The 26,197-nt window shown below is 39.6% G+C and overlaps 1 protein-coding gene and 1 long non-coding RNA gene across 2 annotated transcripts in view; both read left to right on the top strand.

Moving 5' to 3' along the window:
* The window catches only part of LOC119728599 (peroxisomal biogenesis factor 3-like), a 32,070-nt gene extending 10,031 nt beyond the window's left edge, over window positions 1-22,039 (top strand). The window contains exons 2-11 of the mRNA XM_038200895.1: window positions 11,786-11,999; window positions 13,191-13,234; window positions 15,669-15,790; window positions 16,909-16,984; window positions 17,556-17,610; window positions 18,286-18,380; window positions 19,369-19,522; window positions 20,683-20,802; window positions 21,028-21,124; window positions 21,682-22,039. Coding sequence (XP_038056823.1) covers window positions 11,786-11,999; window positions 13,191-13,234; window positions 15,669-15,790; window positions 16,909-16,984; window positions 17,556-17,610; window positions 18,286-18,380; window positions 19,369-19,522; window positions 20,683-20,802; window positions 21,028-21,124; window positions 21,682-21,774 — 1,070 coding nt within the window. The 3' untranslated portion in view covers window positions 21,775-22,039. The remainder of the gene's footprint in view (window positions 1-11,785; window positions 12,000-13,190; window positions 13,235-15,668; window positions 15,791-16,908; window positions 16,985-17,555; window positions 17,611-18,285; window positions 18,381-19,368; window positions 19,523-20,682; window positions 20,803-21,027; window positions 21,125-21,681) is intronic.
* Window positions 22,040-25,863: 3,824 nt separating this feature from the next.
* Window positions 25,864-26,197, top strand: part of LOC119728598 — a 30,138-nt gene continuing 29,804 nt past the window's right edge. Inside the window, exon 1 of the long non-coding RNA XR_005271080.1 lies at window positions 25,864-26,036. This is a non-coding gene — a long non-coding RNA (uncharacterized LOC119728598). The remainder of the gene's footprint in view (window positions 26,037-26,197) is intronic.

The raw sequence follows: 26,197 nt of genomic DNA, 5'->3' as shown, positions 1-26,197 counted from the left end.
ACTGTCCTATAGGCAGTCAATCCTGCTTTATGCGGTCTGGGAATTCTTAACTGTTAGAAACAGTCACTTGATTGATTTTGACTGCAAAGACAACAGCACAGAATGTATGTTTGCATCACAGGAGGGTTAATAGCAACAAATCCATGCCAACTTCTGAAAATTTAAAGGAAAAAATGTTACTAAAAAATAGAAACAAATTGAATGCAACCGAGTGCACACACACACTTACTAATTTTACTTATCAGATGCATTTAAGTTTTTTTCCCAGATAAATTGTAAAGCTGTACACTGGAAATCGGTCATGGAGTTATATACATGTATGACTCCAAGTTTGATCCTGGCTGTCTGACTGTAAATGCTGTGGTAGCTTTCTCTTTTAAAACGGAAAATGTCCAAACTGCTGATAGATTTTATTTTGAGGGAACAGTTTTCTTTCAAATTTAAACCTTAATTCCTACATGTGCACGTTCAACCAATACAACGGTAAAAGGCACTGGATTTCATAGGAGTCCAAATTTCATGCGACACTGGACAAGTGTATAAGACCAGCCAGCCATGTCTTTATCATCCGTTTCAGATCGACCACGTGATGGGCTCTCGACCAATAGGAATGGTTAATCTGTCTTACATATCTTAGGTATTATGATTGGTGTTTCTAAGTTACATAATCCCACTACCAAAGAATACTACAAGAATCTGGTTCTGGATAGATATTCTCATCTTCTCTTTTATTCTGACACTCCCACCACTTCATATTCAGTAGTAGATTTCCCTTTCTGCTGCTCGTAGTCATCGTCTTGGTTATTACTCCGTGATGCAACTTCCTGGTAGTACGTGTGCTGTTCAGTAGATGTCCGTTGTACTTCAAGTCCCGTGTAGTCTCTGTCCTGCTCTTCCTTCGGCTGCAGCTCCGTATATGGATCTGCATTTGGTGCACTGACTTCCTTCTCAATGGGACTCTTAAGATGTCGGTGCCTGATCAAGACGATGTTGATGATTACCGAGATAATGAACAGGTTGAGGCTGACAGCAAATGCAATCCAAGGAAGGGGAGATGCTTGAGGGTTGCGATCGTTACATGCACATTGATAAAGCGGCTCATCGGTGGGTTCAGACAAAGTGGACATCGGCTGGTCAACAGCGCTTGATTGTGTAGGTTGCTGTGGCTCAACCGCACTTGATTGCGTAGTTTGCTGTGGCTCAACAGTGCTTGATTGTATAGTTTGCTGTGGCGTGCTTGGTTTTGATGTCATAGATCCTACCATGATTGGTCCAATGAAACATGATTGGCGCAAACCAGGGAATAATGATGAACTAATCCTACATTCAAAGCTTTGTCCACTGTTATCCATGCCCACTTGTAGTTGCAGTGATACAGTCGTTTCATCATTCAAAGTTAAAGTATTCCAAGTATATTTAGGACCTGAAGTTATGATCTCAACTGGCACAAATGGGTGACCTTCCTCGGTGATACAAGTCATGTTTATTGTCGTTCCTTCTTGTGCAGTGAATGATCCGTTAGGGGAACAGATTGGGTAGATGGCAGAGGGAAAGTAGAACACTGATAGGTAGTAACTGCCTTCTGCTCGAGTTGCAGCACTGTCACTATCTGATTCTTTCATACGACAGTCATAAGTACCGGTATCATATTTATTCAGGTTGTAAATAGTTAGGATTTCAATTCTTCCAGACAAAGGCTGACTAGGTAGAGTAACTGAGTATTTGGTTGAGTTGATGCTCATCCCATTCCTTGCTATCTTGACCTCATAATTCATAAGAAGCTTCGACCATTCAATGACGTTTCCCGGCTGCTGCCCATAAGATGCACACCGCAGTTGCACCGATTCACCCGCTGTAGGATCACCTGATGAATTTTTAGATAAAATCACAACTTGTCCGTTAACTCCGACGAGTGGACTGGTATCCAGAGAGCACCAAACACACAACATGAACAGATACAGCAAGCAAGACACTCGATCCATGGTCAAAGCAGAATGGTTAACAAATCAAAGACGAGTTGTTTGTGCTGATCTCCTCTGTCAAAATCACAGATAGAGCAGGACTTTTTGTATACATGCGTTTTGAAATTTGTTGGGGAGAAATGTTGGTTCTGCAGTATATTGAATCCCATGCATTCAATCTGATCAGCAAATAAATGTTTGTAACTTCCTTGTTGAATTTGCAGTCTCATGACATCATACATGTTCTCTGATAGAATTTGTGCAGTGAACCCAGTAAAACATTGTCAACTGAGGCTACATTCTTTACCAAAGCAAGTTTACTTGAATAGGGCTGTATAGACTTCATGTTAGAGGGCATCCTATACAAGTATAGGCCCACATCAACTTTGAAATAGTGGGGCAGATACCGGTAGGGTCAATATTTGGGGAATTGTGCCTTTGAAGCAAAAATAATCCCGGCGCAATCTGGTTAAGCTTGAACAAGCGTCAGCAAAGCGTCACTTTTAAGCTTAAAAGTTGTGTTCACAATATTCAGTGGGCTGCTAAGATTACTTAGTCTACAAGTATCACAGTAGTTAAAAGTATCTTAAAATGTGAAATTTTTAAGCGAAAAAGTGTGACATCAGCTGTGCCTTTTTCAGGCGAAACTGGCCGCCATCTTGTTTTGGGGGACATTGTACCATTGTGCATGCATAAAAGAGTAAACAAAGATGGCGGCTCCCAGTCACCGTCATTTTGTCGCCATAAAAATTCCGTTTTTATGTGGGATTGTGAATGTGAGTTCCCCCAAATTTCTTACATAATACGCCATGTGAGATTTTTTTTAATACGAAGATAACTTTTGGAAGCTTAAACATGCATTTTGAGCTTGTTGATGCTTTGTTGAGGCTGGTCGTGTTTGTTGACGCTTCGTTGATGCTAAATAGCATGACTGATTTTGATGAATAGGCCCATCAGGCGATTGTGTAGTAACAGGCCCCTCTTTAGTTTTGTTCTTAACATGAAATGTTCAAGATAATCATAAGTTGTAGGAAGAGGAGGATGAATGATGAGCATTACATGATGCTAATTAAGGATGTGACATTTACACGTTAAACATTTCAATGAAAAAATAGGAAATCCGTTTACATATTTTCCAAAACTTGTAAACGAAACTTTAATTAAATATGAAAAAAAGGACCTTCGTTTACGTGATCTGCCTTTGATTTGTACACTACATTTATTCCACAACTTGTTTTTGATTTCATTTAATTTACAAAGTATAGAAGCACTACACTACTTGATTGCACAGAAAGGCCTGATCACTTATGGAAGTTCTGCTACGAGTGGTTGGATGTTTAAGGAGAATGCAGTTGTTCTGATTAAAACTACGAAGACTATAACGAGACAGAGGTCAAACGGCAATAAGCTGAGCCAAATATTCTGAACGATCTATTACATTTTTGTAGAGAAGATTAGTGATGCTGATTGTGATTGATAGAGGGCGCTGTGTCGGAGCTAGACGACTTTTATTTCGCGGGAGATTTTTAGCTTTTTAATCCTTGATTTTTCGCGTTTCCTTTGGCCATCCAGGTCTTTTAACCCATTTTTATCGCTTTTGATGTTTTTAAGGATCTGCTTATTGGTTTTTTGTTCGTCGTTCGTGTGAATTTTCGTCAAATCTCGTCATTTTTAGTCAACTGTGTAAACAGTGAATCTTGCAGTCGGCCATTTTAAAAAACACTGTGCAATTTATAGACCGACATCGAAGTTTGTACTTGGACTTCCTACTACCGCTTCTGCAGCTTTTGACTTGGATTAAACCACCATGGAGTTCACCATTACTTATTTTGTGATTGGATTCCTGCTTACTCTCGCACATATTAGTGATGGGATCTGCAAAACTGTAAGTACAACCGTAGACACAAGGCTGACAGAATGTGATCCCGATATTGGCACAACAAGCACCAGTTATTTTGCAACTGCGTTACTGCCTCGTAGACAATTTATCAAAACTCTGAAAAACTCTCATGGCCTATCCTGGACCCATGTTTTGTTGATCGGACTTGGAAATGATGTCAACCTAAACCCAGGCCCTCCATCCAACTCTTCGCTTGATGACCCCCCTGCACCGTGTGGTGTCTGTGGAGAGGAAGTAGGCTATTATCCAGAGAAGGGTATCCAATGTGAAGAGTGTGAAAAATGGAATCATGCCGCTTGCATCAACATGAGTAGTAAAACTTACAACTTGTTGGCTAATTGTAGTACCTCATGGATTTGTGATGGGTGTGGTCATCCAAATTTTTCTGGTTCGCTATTTAGTATCGTGACTGATTTTGAAACTGAAAATCCCTTTACTCCACTTGACTCAGACCAGTCTTTGAGTGATGTACAACCCCTTGCTGCATCATCCCCCAAACCGCCTTGTAAAACCAGGAAGAGAAATCCTCCCATACGTGACACAGCAAAAACAAAGTCTAAGAAACCCACCAGAGCGAAGAAGCTTACTGTCATCAACATCAACTTTCAAAGTCTGAAAAATAAGGCTTCGGAACTTTTAGGTATCCTACATGAACATACGCCGGACATTCTTATTGGCACAGAAACTTGGTTAAATGAAAAGATCCTTGATGCTGAGCTTTTCCCACCAGAGTACGCTGTCTTTAGAAAAGATCGTAATGATGGCTACGGGGGTGTCTTGATAGCTGTCAAAAACCTCTCCTGTCATCTAGTGGATGAATTAAATTCTGACGCTGAATGTATCTGGGTTCGCGTTGAATGTGGACCTAAGAAGAAGGTGTACGTGGGGGCTTTCTACAACCCAGACTCCTCTCATGAACCGATTGATAGACTTGATACACCTCTCTCAAAGCTCCATCAATTAACCAAAGGAAAAGGTGAAATTTGGCTGGGAGGAGATTTCAACTTGAAAGACATCAATTGGGATGATAGGTTGGTTAAGGTTGGCGCCCAGTTTTCTGCTCAGTGCAGGAAGTTAGTTGACATCTGTAACTCCTTCAACTTAGACCAATTTGTCCTTGAGCCCACCCGGATGGAAAGTATTCTTGACTTGTTTATGACAAACAACCCCACCATCGTTGAATCCACCAGGGTGCTTCTTGGTTGTGGAGATCACAGCATGGTGAAAATTCTGATTAACGCTGGAGGTGTAACTACCAAACCAGTTCGTCGCAAATTCTTCCTGTACAAAAAAGGGAAGTTTGAAGACCTCCGTAATGATTTGAAGAACTTTGGTGAAAATTTTCTCCATGAATTGAATCTAAGGACAGTTAATGAAAATTGGATTCTTCTGAGGGACACCCTCAACGCACTTACTGAAAAGTTCATCCCATCCAAGTACTCCTCAACGAGATTTAACTTGCCATGGTTTTCTCCTGCGCTCCGTCGTCAAAGCAGAAAGCTTCAACGTATGTATAATAAACAGAAGAAAACTAACTCTGCTGAGGACTCCAAACTGTTCAGAAGCGCCCGGAAAATGTATAAAAGAAACCTCAACAGAGCTCACCAGCAATATATCTCCAGTATGCTTGAGGAAGATCTCCAACATAACCCAAAAAAGTTCTGGAAATATGTCAAATCAAAGCGAACTGACAATGTAGGCGTCCATCCCCTGAAGAATGGCACTGACACCGTTTCAGACCAAGTTGGGAAGGCAAACATTCTCAACTCCTTCTTCAAATCAGTTTTCACCAAGGATAACACATCCAACCTCCCTAACCTACAGCAGTCTGTTCCAGACATTGAATCACTTGAGATCGTGGCTGAGGGTATCGAGAAACTTCTTCGTGATCTGAACCCCTCCAAGGCCTCGGGACCAGATAACATTCCTAATAAAATCCTTAAGGAATGCAGCGTGGAGTTGGCACCACTACTAGCAGCGCTGTTTAACCAATCCTTAAAATCTGGTGACCTCCCAGATGACTGGACTACAGCCAACGTGTCTCCTGTCTTCAAAAAAGGCAGTAAAAGTGACCCCAGTAACTACCGCCCCATATCACTAACATCAGTGGTGTGTAAATGTCTTGAGCACGTCATCCATCGTCATATAATGTTCCACATTGAGCAGCACCAGATCCTGACAGACTGCCAACATGGGTTTAGAAAAAGCAGAGGGTGTGACACTCAACTCCTCATTACCATTGATGACATAGCTAAATCAATCGAGAAAGGCAAACAGGTTGACGCAATATTACTTGATTTCTCGAAAGCGTTCGATCGCGTCCCACATCAGAGGCTTCTCACCAAACTGAGGCACTATGGCATCACCGGTAATGTGCACAAGTGGATCTCAACTTTCCTTACAACACGTACCCAACAAGTCGTCCTGGAGGGTAAAAGTTCTACAACAGCTGAAGTTTTATCTGGAGTCCCCCAGGGCACTGTCTTGGGACCCCTGATGTTTCTCCTCTACGTTAATGACATCCCTTCATATGTTTCTTCGAAAATCAGACTGTTCGCTGATGACGCCATACTTTACAGAGAAGTAGAAGAAACATCTGACGCTACATCCCTGCAAAACGATTTGGATGCTCTGTGCAGATGGGAGAGGGAATGGGAAATGAAATTCAATCCAGACAAATGCTTTGTCATGCATATCACCACCAAAAAGGATCCACTCATCAGTACGTACAAAATCAACCAGAGACCTCTCCAAACTACTACCAATCACCCATATCTTGGCCTCATCCTGAGTTCTGACTGTAGCTGGTCGTCTCACATCAACAAAATTACCAACAACGCTAGGCAGACCATTGGCATCATCAGAAGAAACTTCAAATCCTGTAGCAGAAAGGTTAAATCCCAACTTTACCAGTCTCTCGCCCGCCCCAAACTAGAGTATGGTGCCTGCGGCTGGGCCACCTTCACTGAGGAAGAAAACAAACAACTTGAAGGTATCCAGAGATACGCTGCCAGGATGTGTTGTAACAACTTCACCAGGCTTGCAAGTGTCACAGATATGTTGAACCAGCTTGGTTGGCCTCTACTTGAAACACGTCGCTCCATTGCTAGACTAACCATGATGTACAAGATCTCTCACAACCTCGTTGAAGTCAAACACGACCTTAGGCCCAAAACAAAAACCCTTAGGAGCTCGCACCAGTTTTCATACCACCGACCCAACGCTAAATCCAAGTTCTATAGCACCAGTTTCTACCCATCAACGATCCCCATCTGGAACGACCTGCCAAACACTATCATCACCATACCCGACTTAAACCAGTTTAAACAAGCCTTAGTAGACCACGTCATCGGGGAGGGAACCAAAACCCAAGTTAACTAGCTCCAGCACAGCCGCCCCAACTCTAGCGGGATGCGGATTCTACCGTTTAGCTGGAGCAACGGATACAGATACAGATTGTTACTGATGCACATACATGTTTTCATGTACATGTATTGGCCTATATGTATACACACTTGACTACACACATATGTGGGAAGGTTCAGCCTTTGTGAAATGGCTTAAAGGGAAAATACAACATTTGCAAACATAAAAAAACTACCAAATCATTTTGAAATACCTTGCTGGATTGTTAGTGAATGACAGTGTAAAGCATTCTGTAAAATCATGGCACCTGGTAAACTGTCATTTTCAAGAAAAGTGGTATTTTTGTATCAATTTCCAACGCTGATCGGCCGATCAGCGTTGGAAACAACTGGCTTTTTTTTTCAAATACTGGCCCCAATTGACCATCGCACTTGTTTGCAATCGATTACAAACCTATGAACGGGTACAAGCCAGCTAGACTGGTTCCCTGACCTTACAATTCCCCAATGAATTTAAACTGCTCTGTTTCTTCTTATATGGAGTCAGGGAACCAGACTACAGGAAAATGATCGTTTTTCTTGGTTTTTATAGCATTTTCGAACCCAAAACCTCAAAAAAGTCAGTGTAACTATATTTGCTATATATTTCCAACCCCCCAATTCCATCCATTTCTGAAAATTACAGCAAAAGCAAATGATGTATATTCCCTTTAACATTTAAACAGTTCTGAAAATATTTGCTAAACATTTACAAAATTAAATGCAAAATTACATCTTTAAAGCTATTAGAGTTCATTATGCTTACATCAGCGGTAATAACATAGGTCACTCATGTATGATACAATTAACATTTTCTCACTTAAAGTTAACTTTCCAACCTTGCCATGAGTATCCGCTCTGTTCACAAGTACCCCCTCACCGGCAAAAAGAGAACAGTTGGGGGTGACCGACCAACGCCCACTTGCCTGACTGCAATTTTGCCTCAACAGTACAAATCCCTTGGTGTACGTACGTGCATCACACACAAGGAACGGTGCGCGTCAACCAGCTAAATTTCCCGCCCATGGGATGTCGTTACTACATGTAGGTAAAAGGGCGCTCTCTTTTGTTGGCGCACGGAGCCCATACAGTCTGATATTTACAAGCATGTGACCACTTTTTACATGGATGTGAGTCATCTTGCAATTGCTTAAATTGCTACTTTTTACAAATTGTGTAAATAACATAGTGGCAATACATGTTTCTAAGCTTTATTTTACACCTCAAATTTTAGGGAATGTTGTCAAAATCCACTGACATCCCTGTTTAATAGCAACAAATCCTACAACTCTGTGTAAGTTGAACATGCCATAATGCTTAAATTTTGATCTTCACTCCAACGTCTGAAAATTTAAAGAAAAAATGTGATCAAAAATAGAAACAATTTGAATGCAACCAAGTGCACACGCCATTACTAATTTTACTCATCAGATGCTATTAAGTTTTTTTGAATTTTAGATCACAATTCACACCTACATGTACTGAAGTTCACCTGACTTGGAATGTTTTAATTTGCGCATAAATTAAGGTCAAACCAATACAAATATCTTTGACATCATTGGACTCTTTAGCCAATAACATTCATTAACATTTGCACAGTGCTAGTGCTATACAGGGTGAGTAAAAACCCAGCCATGTCTTTATCATCCGCAGAAGACCTGCCATGTGACGGGCCCTCGACCAATAGGAATGGGTAATCTGTCTTACATACCGGTATCTTAGGTATTTATGATTGATGTTTCTAAGTTAAATAATCCCACTACCAAAGAATATTACAAGAAGCTGGTTCTGGATAGATATTCTCGTCTTGTCTTCTATTCTTACACTCCCACCACTTCATATTCAGTAGTAGATTTCACTTTCATCTCCTCGTAGTCATTGTCTTGGTTATTACTCGGTGATGCAACTTCCTGGTAGTACATGTGCTGTTCAGTAGATGCCCCTTGTGCTTCAAGTCCCGCATAGTCTCTGTTCTGCTCCTCCTTTGACTTCAGCGCCATGTAAGGATCTGCTTTTGGTGCTCTGACTTTCTTCTCAATGGGACTCTTAAGATGGCATTGTCTGATGATGAAGAAGATGTTGATCATTACAGAGATAATGAAGAGGATGAGGCTAACAGCGAATGCAATCCAAGGAACGGGAGATGCTTGAGGATTGCGATCGGTACATGTACATGGATAAGGCGGCTCTTCAGAGGGTTCAGACAAAGTGGACATCGGCTGCTCAATAGTGCCTGATTGTGTAGTTTCCTGTCCATTAACTCCGACGTGTGGACTGGTATCCAGAGAGCACCAAACACACAACATGAACAGATACAGCAAGCAAGATCCTCGATCCATGGTCAAAGCAGAATGTTTAACAAGTTGAAGACGATTTGTTTGTGCAGAAAAATCACAGATAGAGCAGAACGTTTTGAAAGTTGTAGGGGAGAAATGTTGGTTTTGCAATATATTGAATCCCATGCATTCAATCCAATCAGCAAATAGGCCTAACTGTTCGCACCTGGTACATGTAGCTTCGGTGTTGAATTTGCCGTCTAATGACAGCATAAATGTACTGTGATAGAATTTGTGCAGTGAACCCAATAAAACACAGTCAACTGAGGTTATGTTCTTTACCAAAGCAAGTTTACTTGAATGGGGTTGTATGTACAACTATAGAACTACATCAACCTTGAAAGAGTGCCTGAGCAGATATGGTAAATACTGGTATTTTGGGTTATTGTGCCTTTGATGATACATGTACAAGCATGGCATTTGGCACACAGTCAGAGTATGTCCTAAGAAAGATATTTTGCTGACAGGGTTACACAAATTTGTTCTGTGAAAAAATCTAGGTAACATAAACCAAGCAATGGTGGCATTGCTTGTTATTCTTATTTCTACCTACATTGTTCAAAGGACAAATCTGCGATGGCCATACATAACCAAATATCTTCATGACATACTCTGACTGTGTGCCAAATGCCGTGCTTGTAACCTCAAAGGCACAATTCGTGCAACTTAAACTATCTGCCGTACTACACTGGCTTGTCTAGCTCCCAGACCTATGCTCTTGAAACTCAATGGTGCTTGAGTCTGGAGTGCTGAACAGTATTAACACATAGCAACCAATGAAAACTATCAGATTTTACCCCCAAAACAACACCATAATCCCAAATACGCCCCTCAGGATCCGTTAGAAGTTTGGAGGAAAAGAGAAATTTCAAGTTCGAGAGCTGCAGTCTGCAACTACCTTATGTCTTCTTTTGTAGAAATTTGCCTTTTAATTGTTGGTACTTTCTGGGGCAGCTTCTGGATGAAAATGTAGGGGAAAATTTCACCAAGAGGAGAAAATTGGGTAGTTAAAATTTTTGTGGAAAGAAATGTATTGTCTCAAAATATCCTGTAGAAATTACAAGGATGCAACATACGTTGCAGACTGGGTCCTCGATGGCAGAAAAACATGCAAAACAAAATCAGGCAAAGTTCTCATTCTTGAGCTGACAAAATTCTCCAAAATTTTCATTCATGAGGCAAAGACAAGGTCCTCAGTATTTCACCAGCCAAGTTTGAGGTCTGAATTCAATTTTTAAAGACTCCTTTTCTTCAACATTTTGCACCTGAGAGTGAAGCCAAGTGATTTCAATTTGAAGCCTAAGACTAGACTGGTGCATGTCCAACTTTTTGGAAAGGTTGACTCTTCAGTAGTCTGGTGGCATGACTGTTGAGAGATGTGTAGAAATAGAGACCGGTACTAGATGTTTATTTTGACACAATTGATGGATGCAGCACTAAAGAGTTGCTGGACTGGTTGTTTCATGTGCTAGTTTATTTTCTTGTATTGCATGTTTTCAATACCTTAAGTTTTGGAACTCTCATTCACAGTATCGAGAGTCCCAAATTTTCAGATTAGTCAAGTTGTAATGCCCAAATTACTTGGCCTTCTTAAAGGGAAAATACAACATTTGCAAACATCAAAAAATAAAACTACCAAATCATTTTGAAATACCTTGCTGGACTGTTAGTGAATGACAGTGTAAAGCATCCTTTAAAATCATGGCACCTGGTATACTGTCATTTTCAAGAAAAGTGGTATTTTTGTATCAATTTCCAACGCTGATCGGCCGACCAGCGTTGGAAAAAACTGGCTTTTTTTCAAATACTGGCCCCAATTGACCATCGCACTTGTTTGCAATCGATTACACACCTATGAATGGGTACAAGCCAGCTAGACTGGTTCCCTGACCTTACAATTCCCCAATGTATGTAAACTGCTCTGTTTCTTCTTAAATGGAGTCAGGGAACCAGACTACAGGAAAATGATTGTTTTTCTTGGTTTTTATAGCATTTTTGAACACAAAACCTCAAAAAAGTCAGTGTAACTATATTTGCTATATATTTCCAACCCCCAAATTCCATCCATTTCTGAAAATTACAGCAAAAGCAAATGATGTACATTCCCTTTAAGTAACCAAAAAAAAAAAATAAAGTTGAAAAACAGTCCATTCATGTATCTTGTTTTCTTTTTTTCCTCTGTAGGTGCTGTATTACTTTGGAAGTATGGAGAATGGAAGTTGCAGCAGTGGAGAGATCGAGAGACTGAGGAATGTCTAGCCATGGCAAGGAGACAGCATCACTTTGATAGCAATCAACGCACCTGCAACATGACGGTGCTGTCCATGCTTCCTAAGCTGAAAGACGCAATCAGACACATGTTGGATTCGGAAAGGATCATTCAGGGCTTGAATCACAAGTGAGCTATCCTGCTTTTCTTAATCTTTCAGATTTAGATGCTACGGACCAATAGGCCCAAAAAAAGTTGGTTGTTTTGAAAACGAAGACCCCTAAAACAAAGACCGAAGTGTTTTCAAGTGGGTCTTCGTTTTTGATGGGGTTTTTGTTTTTGAGTGGGCCTTCGGTCTTCATTTTAGGGGTCTTCGTTTTCGATACTACCAAACAAGTCTCTGGTTTCTGGTACATGGAGCTTGTCCCAAAAGTGGTGCAGCGCCGCAGGTTCCCCCTTTTTTTCTTCATATGCTGGCTGATGTTGAAGATGACACATCAATTGCCTTAAAACTCTAAAAAATATCCCTTACTGTGGAGCTTGAGGTGACCTCAGTAATGCCATAATAAGGCATGAGAATTCTGCACCTACTTGTACGACCGACCAGAACATTCTTCAGGAAATTTGGGTAGTGAAAACAAAAATTTGCTGTTCAGGTGAAAAGCTAAAATCAACCACAATAACCACCTCTGCCCTAGCAGGTACCCATTTACTCCTGGGTGGAGAGAAGCAATGAGTGACAAAGTGCCTTGGGCACATGCACCATAACCCCAGGCTGGACTCGAACCCACAACCTGCAGAATTATCACAAACCACAAATTCAAAGCTCCAGACCACGAGGCCACGGCATTCCACACTAAAGCTGTGATCCTCCCAATTAAAGTGTTAAATTTGAGCCGGCCCAACTACATGTATCTGTTGTCCTGGACCTAGCACTGTTTTCACAGCAGAATTCACCAAAAACGTGTCTGTTTACCGCTTTGTCCATGTCGCAAAATTTGTAAAGTTCTACAGACAAGTAGTTTCTCTGGCACTTTGCAGCTTGTGTGCCAGACATGGCGTGGTAATAAAGTAAAAGCTTGCAATCTAATGTGCTATATGTAAACACAAAGTACCAGCATCCCAACTATGGGCTGGCCCAACTGCAACCCTTTAGTAAAGACTGCCCAAACTTACTTTAAGTTAGGGCCTGATGGCATAGTTGAGGTGTAACAGGTACATGTGTACATTGCTACAGCACACAGGGTTACATGTACATGTGTAATTGTTTGAAAGGCTAGATTTGGACAAATTATGTGTACAGTAGATTTAGTGTAACCTGTAACCACCTGAAAATGTGCCCAATTGCTGTTTTATTGGTTTTTTTCCTGTTTTCCTTAGGCCAGAGAACAAAGTTGATCTGTGGAATGAACTGAAGATTGTCAGTAAGTAACTCTAACATACTCATTTGTAGTTAACCAGTTCGCGCCAGATGACGTGTATACCCGCAAAGGTTTTTGCGGTATTTGAAATGGATGACGGATAAACACGCAGTGAGTGAGGCCGGAAATATGAGTGTGTGCCCGAGGGTGATGGCTTCAACCAACCTGGCTTCAGGTCAGGGGAAAAGAAATCCCGCGTTTTGTTTCGTTCTTGTCAAAAATAATCCCGGCGTGAACTGGTTAGGTTACAAAAGGTAGAATTTGACCTCTTTTTTTTTGATCAGGGATCAACATTTATAAGAACAGTCAAATTTAACTGTGACAAGGGCATTTCTTTGTGATTGTTCATCCTATGTGATGGACGTAATAATGACGTAGCGCCTTGAGCACCAATAATGGTGGATACGTGCTGTCTATAAATACGCTTAATCTTTATGATAATACGCAAATCTCTGTTTGTTTGGACGTTTGTCCGGGCTTATTCTCAGAAGTTGTAGATTTGTTCAACGTTTGTTAAGTGATCGCGACCCGGGGGTCCTCTCTCGTACGTACAGCGTGTGTACATGTATACATTCATGCACGTACATTGTAAACACACGCATACGCACACACACGCTGTGATTACATCTGAAAAGGGAACTCCTAAGGCCAAAAAAAAAGTCTCCGGTTTCTGGTATGGAGCTTGCCCAAAAAGTGGTGTGGCGATGCAGCATTTTTTTTTTTTACCTGATTTTTTGCTTCAAATGTCGGCTGATGACTGCAAATGGTGCCCGACTAAACTTAGTGCAAATATATGGGAGTCCAGAGAGGCCACATAAAGATTATTCTCGACCATAACCCAATCTAAAAACACGTTAAAATTGTGCAGCAGCAGGATTCCAGTCAAACCAGTGAGTTTGGCGGTTATGAGACATCATCTTTCATTGAAAAAAAAACTTTTTCATTTTGCCGACGTGCATGGCTACGGCGACGCGCGTGCATACCAGAAACTGGAGACTTTTTTTTGTGCCTAAGCTACACACCAATATAACTATAGAGGTCGCTGTTCAAATGGGTCTGTATGATACAAAATGATGACAAAAAGAGCACCGATTTCGGGAACTAGTTTGTCAACTTCTAATATCCACCCGAAATAAACCATGTTATATTTATTTTACTATACCTCATACATATTCAGTTGCTGATTTTGTTAATATATAATTGTACACCTGAAACCAACTTTACAGAGAAACTTGTACAGCTCACCAAAAGAATATTGTTGCTCAACTTCACTAGTTCGGTTTGTTTGCAAAACAGTAACTACAGTTGTAAATAGAGTTGTTTGTGTACAACTTTGTTTTGTACAGGAGGCATCTTTATTGTCCATAAATTTTCTCCAGTCCGGCAATTATATAATTTACGCGAACCATGCAACCAAGCATCTCTCTTGGGTGATGTTTGCGCGTGCGTACTACACCCGTGCAACAGTTCCTCGATTGCTTTGTAAAGCGCATGCGTGGTAGACTGTAGCATGGGTAACCTGTGCGACAGTCTACTACGCATGCGTATTTAGCCTGCGCGTGAATCCTACCTTTTGGTAAACAGCAAGAATAACATCTGGCACGTGATGGTGAATTGACCAGTGAGAGTTCGGCTCTCGATCATGAATATGTATGAGGTATAGTAACTTCTCATGGTAATCAATCACTACATCCAGCAACTCTCTGCATCCTACGAACGGCCAAAGCCGGGTAAGGGCAGGCTTCAAAATTGACTTCGCGAACTGTTCGCAAATGTTCGCGAATATCTTAGAGCAGAGCGCGAACTTCGCGGAGCTACTCATCCATCCGTGGTCAAGTTAATGAGGTAGTCACGAAACCTGCGCAATTGTTATGTTAATGTTCGTACTGAATAATTCACAGCACTTGGACGTCTTATTATAATAACGCGAAGTCGGCGAACATGCGTGCCCAAAATATATTGGGGTTTATTTGAGAGATTAATGTTCGCGAGCGCGAGCGGCGAAAAGTTTTGATACGTGGCAAGTGAAATAGCGATGTTTTTTTTTTCAATGCAGAAGTTAATCAAAAACATTAATGGATATTGGGACAACTTATTTTTTTAGGAAGGCTAGTGCGCAAGCACTAGCCTGTTAAAAATTCAGTTGAAGGAAACACGATTGCAGGGAAAACTGAATGTAAAAACACGAATTAAAAATTGATAAAGGATTCATACCGAATGCTGACGGCGACGTAGAAAAATACGATTCTCTTCAGTTTAATATAATATTGTGATCAGTTTTTGACGATGATATAAATTATGCTGGAACTTAATATCTCGTATTATGCGAATAAAACATGGTTGAAGAAAACCACCAGCACCTACATGTAGTTATTATTATTAACTGACTTCAAAATTTGTGTTTTGATGTCATGTGCTTTATATTCACACTACATAGGCTTCTGCCGCACAATATCGTCGGTCTACAGTACAGCAATGCTGGTCATTTTCCTCAGAGTTCAACTCAACATCATCGGCGGTTACATGTATCTGGATACCGTACCTGAGAAAAACGGAGTGGTAAGTTTTTGCATGAAAAAAACCAATTGATTAAAAGTACAGGATGAGTAAAAAGTGCACTGTAGTTGTAACAGTAATCTCGTGAATTTTCTCGCAAGCGCTCAGAAAACGCTGAGTATACAGTGTTTATAAAATAGGTCAGTGAATCGCAAAACTGCGGTATCCACTGTTACATCAGACTCAAACCTGCCAGCTGACCCCTGTAAGCTCAGTGGTTGAGTGGTAAGACGTCTGTAAGCAGGAAGTCGTGGGATCAAGTGAACTTGTGAATTTTTTCTTACTATCACTCGTGAAAATGCTGAGTATGCAGTGTCTATAAAATACTTCGGCAGAGGGCAAAACACAATATGAAATTAATCTGGTTTTAAAATTGAAAGCATAAACAACAGTCAACTTTATACTGTGCCAGGACTATATTTCGAGAGAATAGGCCTAATGATTATTTTATAAAAATATAATGGAGTCCCCTAACGTGGTGCACTTTGACGTTTCCCTTGACTTGCCTCATGCAGTGTTGCCAAACCTCTTTGTTGACAAACTTCAAATTCATTCAGTTAAATACCGGTACTATTGCCTTAATAATGCTTGCTGTTGAACCTTTGTGAACAATTTAAGTGTTGTGAAATTTAGTCCGAAATTCAAAAACGGTGGCATCTGGAAATTGGGCACAAATTCGGCCGAGTTTTTCCTAATCGCAGGAAATCCCACGTTAACATTTAAGAATTTCTTTAGAGGTGATAAATTCTGATAAATCATTATCTCCACTCTAATACCCAACTGCAAGTTTGTCGGAAAACTATTTCTTCATTTTGGGCGCATATTAAAAGGTTCATTGTGGACTTCAAAATAAAATTGGAAAATCAAACCAAAATAGAATTTCTCTGGAACTTAATAGCGGGTACGACAAACTCAGGATTTATGAACGGAATGTTTAGAGATTGATGACATTTCACTTACTGTGAAATTTGAGGTAAAACTTTTGCTCTAGCAAGGCACTAGAGGTGCAAAATCAAAGTGCGCCTGACTGCACCGAGTTAGGAGCCACATTAGGGTACATCAACAATACTGCATAGTTTTTCATAATGAAGTACATCTATGCCTTTTTTTTTATTGTCTAGAACAAAGACAGAGCACTAGCAACACCAGAGGTTCAGCAAAGATATCTGTCCAACGTACAATACCTTCTGACTGATGGTAGGTGCATATCTCTGGTGCGCTGTCATTTTCAAGAAAAGTAAAATTTTTGTATCAATTTCCAATGATGGTGGGCCAACTTTTTTTTCACTTATTGCCCCCAATTTACCAAATTTAGTTAGTCCACATTTTGTTTGTAATCAGTTAAAAGCCAGCTAGTCTAGTTCCCTGAACTGACAGTACCCCGACGTCTATAAATTACTTTTTCTTGTCTGAAGTAGAATCAGGGAACCAGACTATAAGAACAGCATTTTTTGTTTGATTTTCCCAGCATCTGTGACCACAAAACTTTCAACAGGTCGGTGTAACAATTTGCTATAAAATACTAACCCCCAAATCCATCAATTTCTGAGAATTACAACAAAAGCAAATGTTGTGTATTACCCTCGAGCTTAGTATGCATGTACATGTACATTGAGATTGAGGTGTTTAATTACTAGAATCAGTGGACACTTTCAGTTGTTTCCATTGAATAGTTACCTAATTGACTGGTGAATATTTTTCAGCTATGAAGTTTCCTACGCAAAAGTGCAAGATATTTATCCACATGTGGTATATTTGATTTTGAAAGGTATGTCCTGTTTGGTGTCTGCAGTCAAGGAAGCTGTCATGAATGTCCTTGCCAGGTAAGTCAACAATGAATTCTGTGTACAAGTACACCCCCCCCCCCCCCTTACACGGTGACAAAGACAGGGTAACATGTAGGAAAGACTTAGTGTCATTGACACCTTACGCCATACGATACAGGTTAGTTGGCATTCAGAGTAAAATGTATTGTGTGGATTTCGCACCACACACAGATGAACTTGTGCATTCATGCAATTTCGCTCATACCCACCGCCCTTTTCCAGGATGCTGGGAAGGGCTAATTTCTTCGGGATGCAGAGCATAATTTCTTCGAGCCCCATTGAATAGAATTTGTTTGAACAGTATTGGGTCAACACTTCCCCCTGCGCATGACATGTGCACACAGAATGTATGTGCAGTGTTTGAGGCAGTAAAATCCCACAATGCTTTGCAACACCTGTGTTTCCTTTACAAAATTTTGAGAAAGAGATTAGCACTTCTCAGCGCCCTGTTTAGGTGGTGGGTACAAGTGAAACATACGACTCCCTCCCATATGCCCTCCCATTGTATCTACTAAATTCTTCTCTTTTAAAAAAAAAAATTGTTTTTAATTTTTTTTTTTACAGTTTTCTCATTTCTTCATTTGATATTGTCATATCCTATTAAAGTTGTACTTGGCTGGCCATACCCTTCTCTTTCATAGCACAATGGTTTTAATATCCTATTTTGAACAGTATGCCGTTGCAAAAGAAGCTAGGCTTGCGAGACATTGAGAGGCTGATCAGCAGTATACGATGCCAGGTTGAGGCAGCAAAACTTGACGAACAAGGTGGGTACATTCATCTATATATATCAGCAACTTTGAAGATTTTAAAGGTAAAGTACATCATTTTCAGCTATCCAAAATGTAACCTACCAATTATTGTGAAAAGGCTTAAAAATGATAATACCGGAGTCTTAAAAATTAGGTACTCCAGGCGCTTAACAATTAAGTACTCAATGTATGTTTTTAAACGCAGGTAAATGAAGATAATGAGAAATATGAGTTTATTATGTTGCACCTTTATAAGGGTTTACAAAGTGCTGTAGCACATATTGTAGCCACTGTCAGAAACACTGGGGTAAACCCCTTCTCTTAGTGATAAGTTTCACTAGGTTCTTTAACATGCATTACACAACACACGGGACTTATGGCTTCTTTACGTCCCATCCAAAGGACAAGCAATAATGGTAAAGTGCATTGCTCAAGAGCACAAGCACCAAGTCCATCACAAGTCTATCACAAGTCCATCACAAGTCAATCACAAGTCAATAACAAGCCCATCACAAGTCCATCACAAGTCCATCACAAGTCCATCACAAGTCAAATCACAAGCCCATCACAAGTCAGATCACAAGCCCATCACAAGTCCATCATAAGTCCATCACAAGCCAATCACAAGTCCATCACAAGTCCGTCACAGGCCCATCACAAGTCCATCACAAGTCAGTCACAAGTCAATCACAAGCCAATCACAAGTCCATCACAAGCCCATCACAAGTCCATCACAAGTCCATCACAAGTCCATCACAAGTCCATCACAAGTCCATCACAAGTCCATCACAAGTCCATCACAAGTCCATCACAAGTCCATCACAACTGCAACAGTTGACCAGACTGTTGCAACTAACTGTGCAAAGACATATCTTTGTCATTGTTCGTTTCCTGTTACTTGTAGCTGGACTTGTGAATTGCCTTGTGATTTACTTGTGACTGGATGTTCAATTTACCTGTGATTGATTATTTGGGTCGTTTCCTTTTCTATCTGGAATGGAAGGCTCTGGAATCGAATGCACCATTCATCCATTGGTTAGGTACATGGTGCCCATCGAGGAGGAAGATGATCCAGGTCTAGACTCTGCCTGTCAGATCTTAGAAGAGCAACTCATCATGAGCAAACTCATGCTGGAGACCAGAGATATGCTGGAGAGGTATGTGTCATTTCTACACACACACAATTTTGCTGACATGGCGATTTTGTCAGCAAAATCATCATTCTGTTAGCAAAATCGTGTGTCTGTTGATAAAAATGAATTCGTGAAAAGTGCCAGCTATTGTCCAATAGTGTCCAACAGCGCCCTCATACATCAGATGGTGTCCAGCCACCCCTCTCCCCTTTGATTTTGCGGTGGCAGGATGACAGGAAAACAATTCCAGACTACCTTACAGCAAATTGTTAACACTTCCCCCATTCAAATTGGTCTGGCAACGCCCCTTTTTTACACAGGTACTTAATATGCACAAGTACCGCTTACTTAGTTTATACAAAAAGAGAGCTAGGTGGGACTTGAGCACTAAGACTTTACGGGCTTGTGCACATTTTTGCGCCACATCCGCACGAATCAGTTCTTCTCATGCAATGAATGTGCTCTTCGCATTTTTCAGGAGTGGTCGACTGGTCGTGAAGCACCTTGACTACTCTTCATGTATGATGTCCCTTAAACGTTGTATTACAACTTGGCATTAGCACAATTGCAGTCCACATATTGGAATATATAAAACTACTTAAGTTGTTAGGTGTTTTTAATTCCAACGTGACTTCTTTGACTGAACCCTGAAGTCCAGGGTATTTTGGCTAGAATCCCTGCTAAAAGCAGCAACATGCAACACTTGTCAGATTGACAAGCCTGCCCAGTGTAGCAAGATCCATCAGGTCAAAAATCTGCAGGCCAAACTGCCTCAGAGTCCGTGGTCACTGAATGCAGCAGGATACAACTGTGGCATTGTTCAATGGGACTAGCTCTCATTGTTTCAGAATTGGCCATTTATGTGACGTCATGACATTACAAAACTCAAATTACTAACAATACATCATAGGACGTAAGATGCTAACAATTAAAAAAGTGACTTAGAATGGTTCTACGTACAACGATAAATTAATCAATATTGAAGTAATTTGCTTTTAAGTTGAAGGGTGTGATTTAAAACAAAAAGTTCAGAGCAATTGTCAGATATATCATACAAAGTCTTTTGTGTGCATTCCCTTGACATACTACACAATTGTGATAATTTCATGAAAATTGCTCATAACTATCTAGTAATAACAGTTACGTGTAAAAATGATTCATTATTATGTATTTTTTGCCTGCAGCTCGGATTTCCATAGCGTTCTCAACACATGCCTTGATATTGGATTCAGCCGAGTCCTCGACAACATGGCCAATTTCTTCAGACCCAATACAGAGTCTGACATGCAGTCATTAGCGTCTGGGTAAGTAGTAAGTTAGTTATTATGAGGGAAATATATAATTGGAAGCAAACATTTTAGTTTTTCAAGGTCTGAGAAGTTACTTAGTAATTTGTAAAATTGGTTACAGGTACCCGATCCCATAATCTGGAACCGGTTCCTGACACCGGTTCCGATGCACAGCCCTACTGTTCAGACGCCAGGAGGATGAATGAAATTCGAGTTTTACACTTTATTTTTATTTCACAGACCAAACTGTGTGCAACTTCCCCTTGCTAAAATCATTCCAGTCATCAATAGCCAAATCAACACGATATGTGGCGACACACCCAACCCCTACATACAGGTAAGATACATGGTTCGATGTTTTAGCATTTAATTTGTATTCATACATACCTATTAGACAGTTAAAACATTCCTATTGGTCAAGAACCTGTCACGTGGCCGGTCTTAAACGGTTGATGAAACACCGGCTGGCTGGTCTTAAAAACTTTCCAGTGTCACATGAAATCTGGACCCTTATGAAATCTGGTCAATTTTACCCTTGTTTGAACTTTCACAATCCTCACTTAGGCATGCGCAATACTACCAATGAGTCCGTATTTCATAGTCCTAAATTCACACTAAGGATGTGAATCTACGTTTAATTTGATACACGTTTAGCACAATTTTCCGGTAGCGTTTAAACGTTTAAACGTTTAGTCAACACTTAACCTGTGTCCCAGTGTAATTTCACACTACACCAGCACCGCTGCATTCTGCGCCACATCGCGCAGTATGTGTGCATTGACAATTTGTCTAATTATTAACTGACTAGTACCTTTCGGGTAATGGCAGATGATCGTAAGTGGCTTTAAAAACAGACAAAACTAATGTGAACTAATGTTGTTGTTTTGTCAATAGGAACTTCTGCTGATGAAATGTGTCAAGGATTTTGCTGCCAATGTCTACGAAGCTTTTAGTCAGATACCTCCGGATCCAACCCACGACCCTTGAATATCAACTCTTAAAACTAGTCTGTGTTTGCACTCACACAAGTTGAACCCCTAGGGCCGTCCAAGCATTGTCGACTGCAATTTAAACCAAATTTTAACCAAATTTGAAACAAATTTACAGTGTTCTTGTCAAGTACTTTTTACCGAGTACCGAGAACTGCCAAATACTTAAGGTTACCTAAGTACTGGTCTCTGAGTACGAGTACTTTTACTTCCGAGTACGAGTTTGAGTACAAGTACTTGTACTTCTGAGTTAGAGTACGAGTACTTGTATTCCAAGTACGAGTACGAGTATTTCTGTTTCCGAATACGGCCATACGGCAAATGGTTCATTGTGCGTAATTGGCCCAGGCCCAGTCAGACCAATATACAGACCCACTCATGGCTAGCTATTAAAGGTAGAGTCCATCATTTGCAGCCATCCGAAAAGTAACTGGCGTAATTATTGTTGAAAAACTAACTTGGTTGAAAGATAGTAAGGGGACTAAACTCCCTGTGAAATTATTCTTTCTGGGAAGCTGTCATTTTGAAGTAATCAACGAAAGAAGGCATTTCCAACGGTGATTCTTAAGAAGCACCGTAGGAAAATTTAAATTAGTAGTTCGTTTTGTTATTCAGCGAAGCGCGCACAAGTATTCGAACGACGCACACGCGCGCGCGGTTGTTATAATTCGTCGGATCAGTGCGCGACGTCGCGTATAGTTGCAATTCAAAACAATTCAAAACATGATTCAGCAACTTTTGATTTGAAATTGAGATCTTAGAATGCTGTTTTTCTCGAAATATACAGCTAAAGCTGAGCTGAAACTGCATCAGGTTAGTTGTTTAGCACCCTTCTTTAGATCTTGAGTACTTTTGTTGCTTCAAACGAACAAAATGCACAAATTACAAATGATGGACTATACCTTTAAATGTGTTTGTCCGGACGTGCACAGAAGAAAATCAGGAAACTTCGATTTCTTCGCAAGCCAATCAACCATTTCAAACTGAAAGTGTAGTTAAAATAAGGCCGTGGACGAAGTTAAGCTATATCATTTTTTTTTCGAGTACTGCTATTCAAGTACGAGTACTTTGATGATCAAGTACAATTTCGCTATGTCAAGTGCAAGTACCTCTACTTTGCTGCCTGAGTACGAGTTCCGTCATTTCGAGTACGAGAACTTTTACATTCAAGTATGAGTACGAGTACTCTAAAAAAAAGCACTTGAGTAGTACTCAAGAACAAGTACCGAGTATGAGTACTAGAGCACTGCAAATTTGGCGTTTTCAAGAACTTGGGGCTCTTGTTTTCATACTTAATCAAAGGGGTGGCCTTGTGATATTCATTCCTTCACATCAATAATCATAATTCAGTTGTATAAAGAATGGGGACATAGAAAGGCATTGTTTCATAAAATAGTAGCTACTTTTGGACTGAAATACATTGTATGTTATCATACTACATTCACCCGTGGCTAATTAATAGTGATCACATTGTAGTATTAATGCTATGTGCTGCTTGGTTTAATGGGGTATTTTCAAGTATTCCTACTTTTTCCAATTTTTAATTTTTTTTTTTTGACCTTGTTTCTACTTTTCCTGCTTTTTTCTTGAAATCCCTACTTGTTCCTACTATTTTGTCCCACAACTCCGAAAAGTGAAATCTCATTAAATAACAGTGTTACACACTGTCATATGTAAATCACACAATGAAGGGCTTGGGTGCAGGAGTACTGCAACTGTACGTCCAAGAGCTTAGTTGAGGATGGAGCACAAGTGTTGTGAGTACAGAACATGCCAAATGAGGCTTATGATGCTGTGGACATGGGTGAGTTTCGACAAAAGTACTCCTGAAAGCCAGCAAAAATCCTACTTTTATCCTATTTTGTCCTCTAAAGTCCTACTTTTATACTGTTTTTATTGTTGGAAATGCTTGAAAGCCTGCACTAAGAACAGAAGAAAAGGACTATGCCTAAGTTGTACGGGAGAATTCTACATTAGAAAGATATCAATTTAAATATTTGTTTTTTGCCTACATCAACGTTATTTTAAAGAATTGGATTATTGAAGGGAAAAACCCAATATTAAGAATAGGACTATGTTCTTCAGAAATCATAGCTTAGTGTACTTTTAATGTTATTTCTTCAAATGTGTAACTTTTTAGTTATCGCCGAAGGAATGAGTGCCATGCTCAGTTGCTTTTTGTTGCAAGTATTTTCCAAAGTATGATAATTGTGTTTAAAATTAAATTATGATGTTTTCAGTTCTGGTTGAGATTTCAAACTTATTGCTGCATGACCTTTGGTAACATTGTCACTGGTCTGGTATTTGCATGTTTTTTTTTTTTTTTTTTTTTTTTTTTTTAAATATTGTTGTAATGAAGCTACGAAACCATGAAATGGATGATCATGATAATCAATGACCCAATCTTGGACTTTTCTTTTTTTACATTAAAAAAACCCGTAAATTCACTATAAATTGTATGTATTTTTAAATTCTGCTTCCTGGTTTTTAACATTACATGTTTTGTTTTTAGCTGAGTAGACACTGGTATTATTAAAAACGATACCGTGAAATCTTGATAAGTCAAACTTCAAGGGAATAGGTTCAAAATTTGACTTATTTTAAGCAGAGTTTTGAGATAAGCAGGGTTGTATATCATTGTTATACTACCAAAGGGAATGGATTCTGTGTTTGACTTTACAGTTGTTTTGAGTTAGAGTTTGACTTATCGAGATTTCACTGTAGTTTGTTTATCAGTGGTTCAGATATGAAAAATGATATCCCAATATGATTATTATTTTTTTGTCATAATACAATTCTTGGTGTGACACAAATTAGTGTCACAAATTGAGCGTCAGAATAATGATCATGTAGATAAGATTCTGATTTTTCTTTGTCTTCGCATATTCTACAAATTAGATTTTTATCAATGCAAGGGAAATATGTAAATTTATTGTATATATTAAATTTAATCATTTTTTGTAAGTTGTTCAGCGTTTAAAGACGTACTTTACGATTATTAAATCTTGATCATTAAATCTTGGTCAGTTGTACATGTACATGTTTATTTTATTCAGCCCACTCTGTCACATAGCATGTTGCTTTTTTTCTGTTCCGAACGTAGTCCTTCATGTTTATTTTGTAGGTTTTCGATGATCCGTGTACATACCGTCCAATCAATTACCGTTTTACAATCAAATTACGAAAAGGACAAACGAACCCTTTACCATGTACCGTTTTGTGATCTGTTAAAACTTGCAGTAAAAATGTAAAGGGTTCGTTTTTCCTTTTTCTTTAAAAAGAAAAAGGAAAAACGAACCCCGTACAGTTTTACTGGTTTTTTTTTTTCAATTTTTGTAAAGGAAAACGAAAAAACGAACCCCTTGTCATTACCTTTTTTATATCTGTAAAAAGAAAAAGGAAAAACGAACCCTTTACAATTTTAACTGTTTTTGTTAACCTTTGTAAAGGAAAAGGAAAAAATGAACCCTTTACCAATCACCGTTTATGAATCTGTAAAAAGGAAAAAGAAAAAAACGAACCCTTTACCGTTTTGCTGATTTTGAATCTATATAAAGAAATATGAAAATCTTTTTCTGTTCGCCGTTTTTGAATCTATAAAAAGAAAAATGAAAAGCGAACCCTTTTAATACCAATGACCGTTTTTGAATCTGTAAAACGAGAAAGGAAAAAAAACTAACCCCTTATATACCGTTTACCATTTTGGAATCTGTATTAAGAAAAGGGAATACGTATTGAGTTACAGTATTCCTTTTTAAAATATGTATACCGAAAAAAACGAACAATAAAACGTTTTCCGTTTATACTCGTAGCCTTTTTCTGAAACAAATAATAGAAAACGTCGTTATTTATGTAACAGAAACACGAACAATTAAAAAGTATGACAAAACGTTTTGCCAAAACAAAAAAAGAAGAAAAAGAAGAAAAAAAGGTAACAGAAAAAGGTAACAGGAAAAGGAAAAACGAAACCTTTACTAGTTTAAGCGCAAGGAAACCCGAGTGTGGCCGAGTTCTTCCGAAAGTGTCTCGGCTGTTTCCGGAAAAACTTTTTCTCCGAGGTACGACGGGAATGGTCGTTGAGGGCGTCCGCGGCACACATGTTTTGATGTTTAGCTAGCTGCTGTCAATTTCGTGCACACTTCATGTTCAACTTTAAGCTCAGTTTTCTTGCAAAGATACGTCTGTCCTTTTCAGAGGGAGTAAGCGATTATCGTTGAGAGAGGAGGATGTGTCTACGGCGAAAACAGCCGTATATTTCAGGTGCGTATACAGTAAAATTTAAAGGAAAGAATGTTGCAACCTGCACTTCCAGAATTGTAAGTGTAAGGTTTTTTTTTACAAACCTTGCAGAAAGACCAATTGAAGTTGCTGTAGCCCGTAGCGTAAACATAACGCTAGAATCATCCCAGCTACTGTACTGT

The sequence above is a fragment of the Patiria miniata genome, unplaced genomic scaffold, assembly GCF_015706575.1.
Source record: "Patiria miniata isolate m_02_andy unplaced genomic scaffold, ASM1570657v1 HiC_scaffold_20, whole genome shotgun sequence".
Taxonomy (NCBI): Eukaryota; Metazoa; Echinodermata; class Asteroidea; order Valvatida; family Asterinidae; genus Patiria; species Patiria miniata.
The sequence above is the reverse complement of the archived record's forward strand: the minus strand, read 5'-3'. Positions and strand labels throughout refer to the sequence as shown.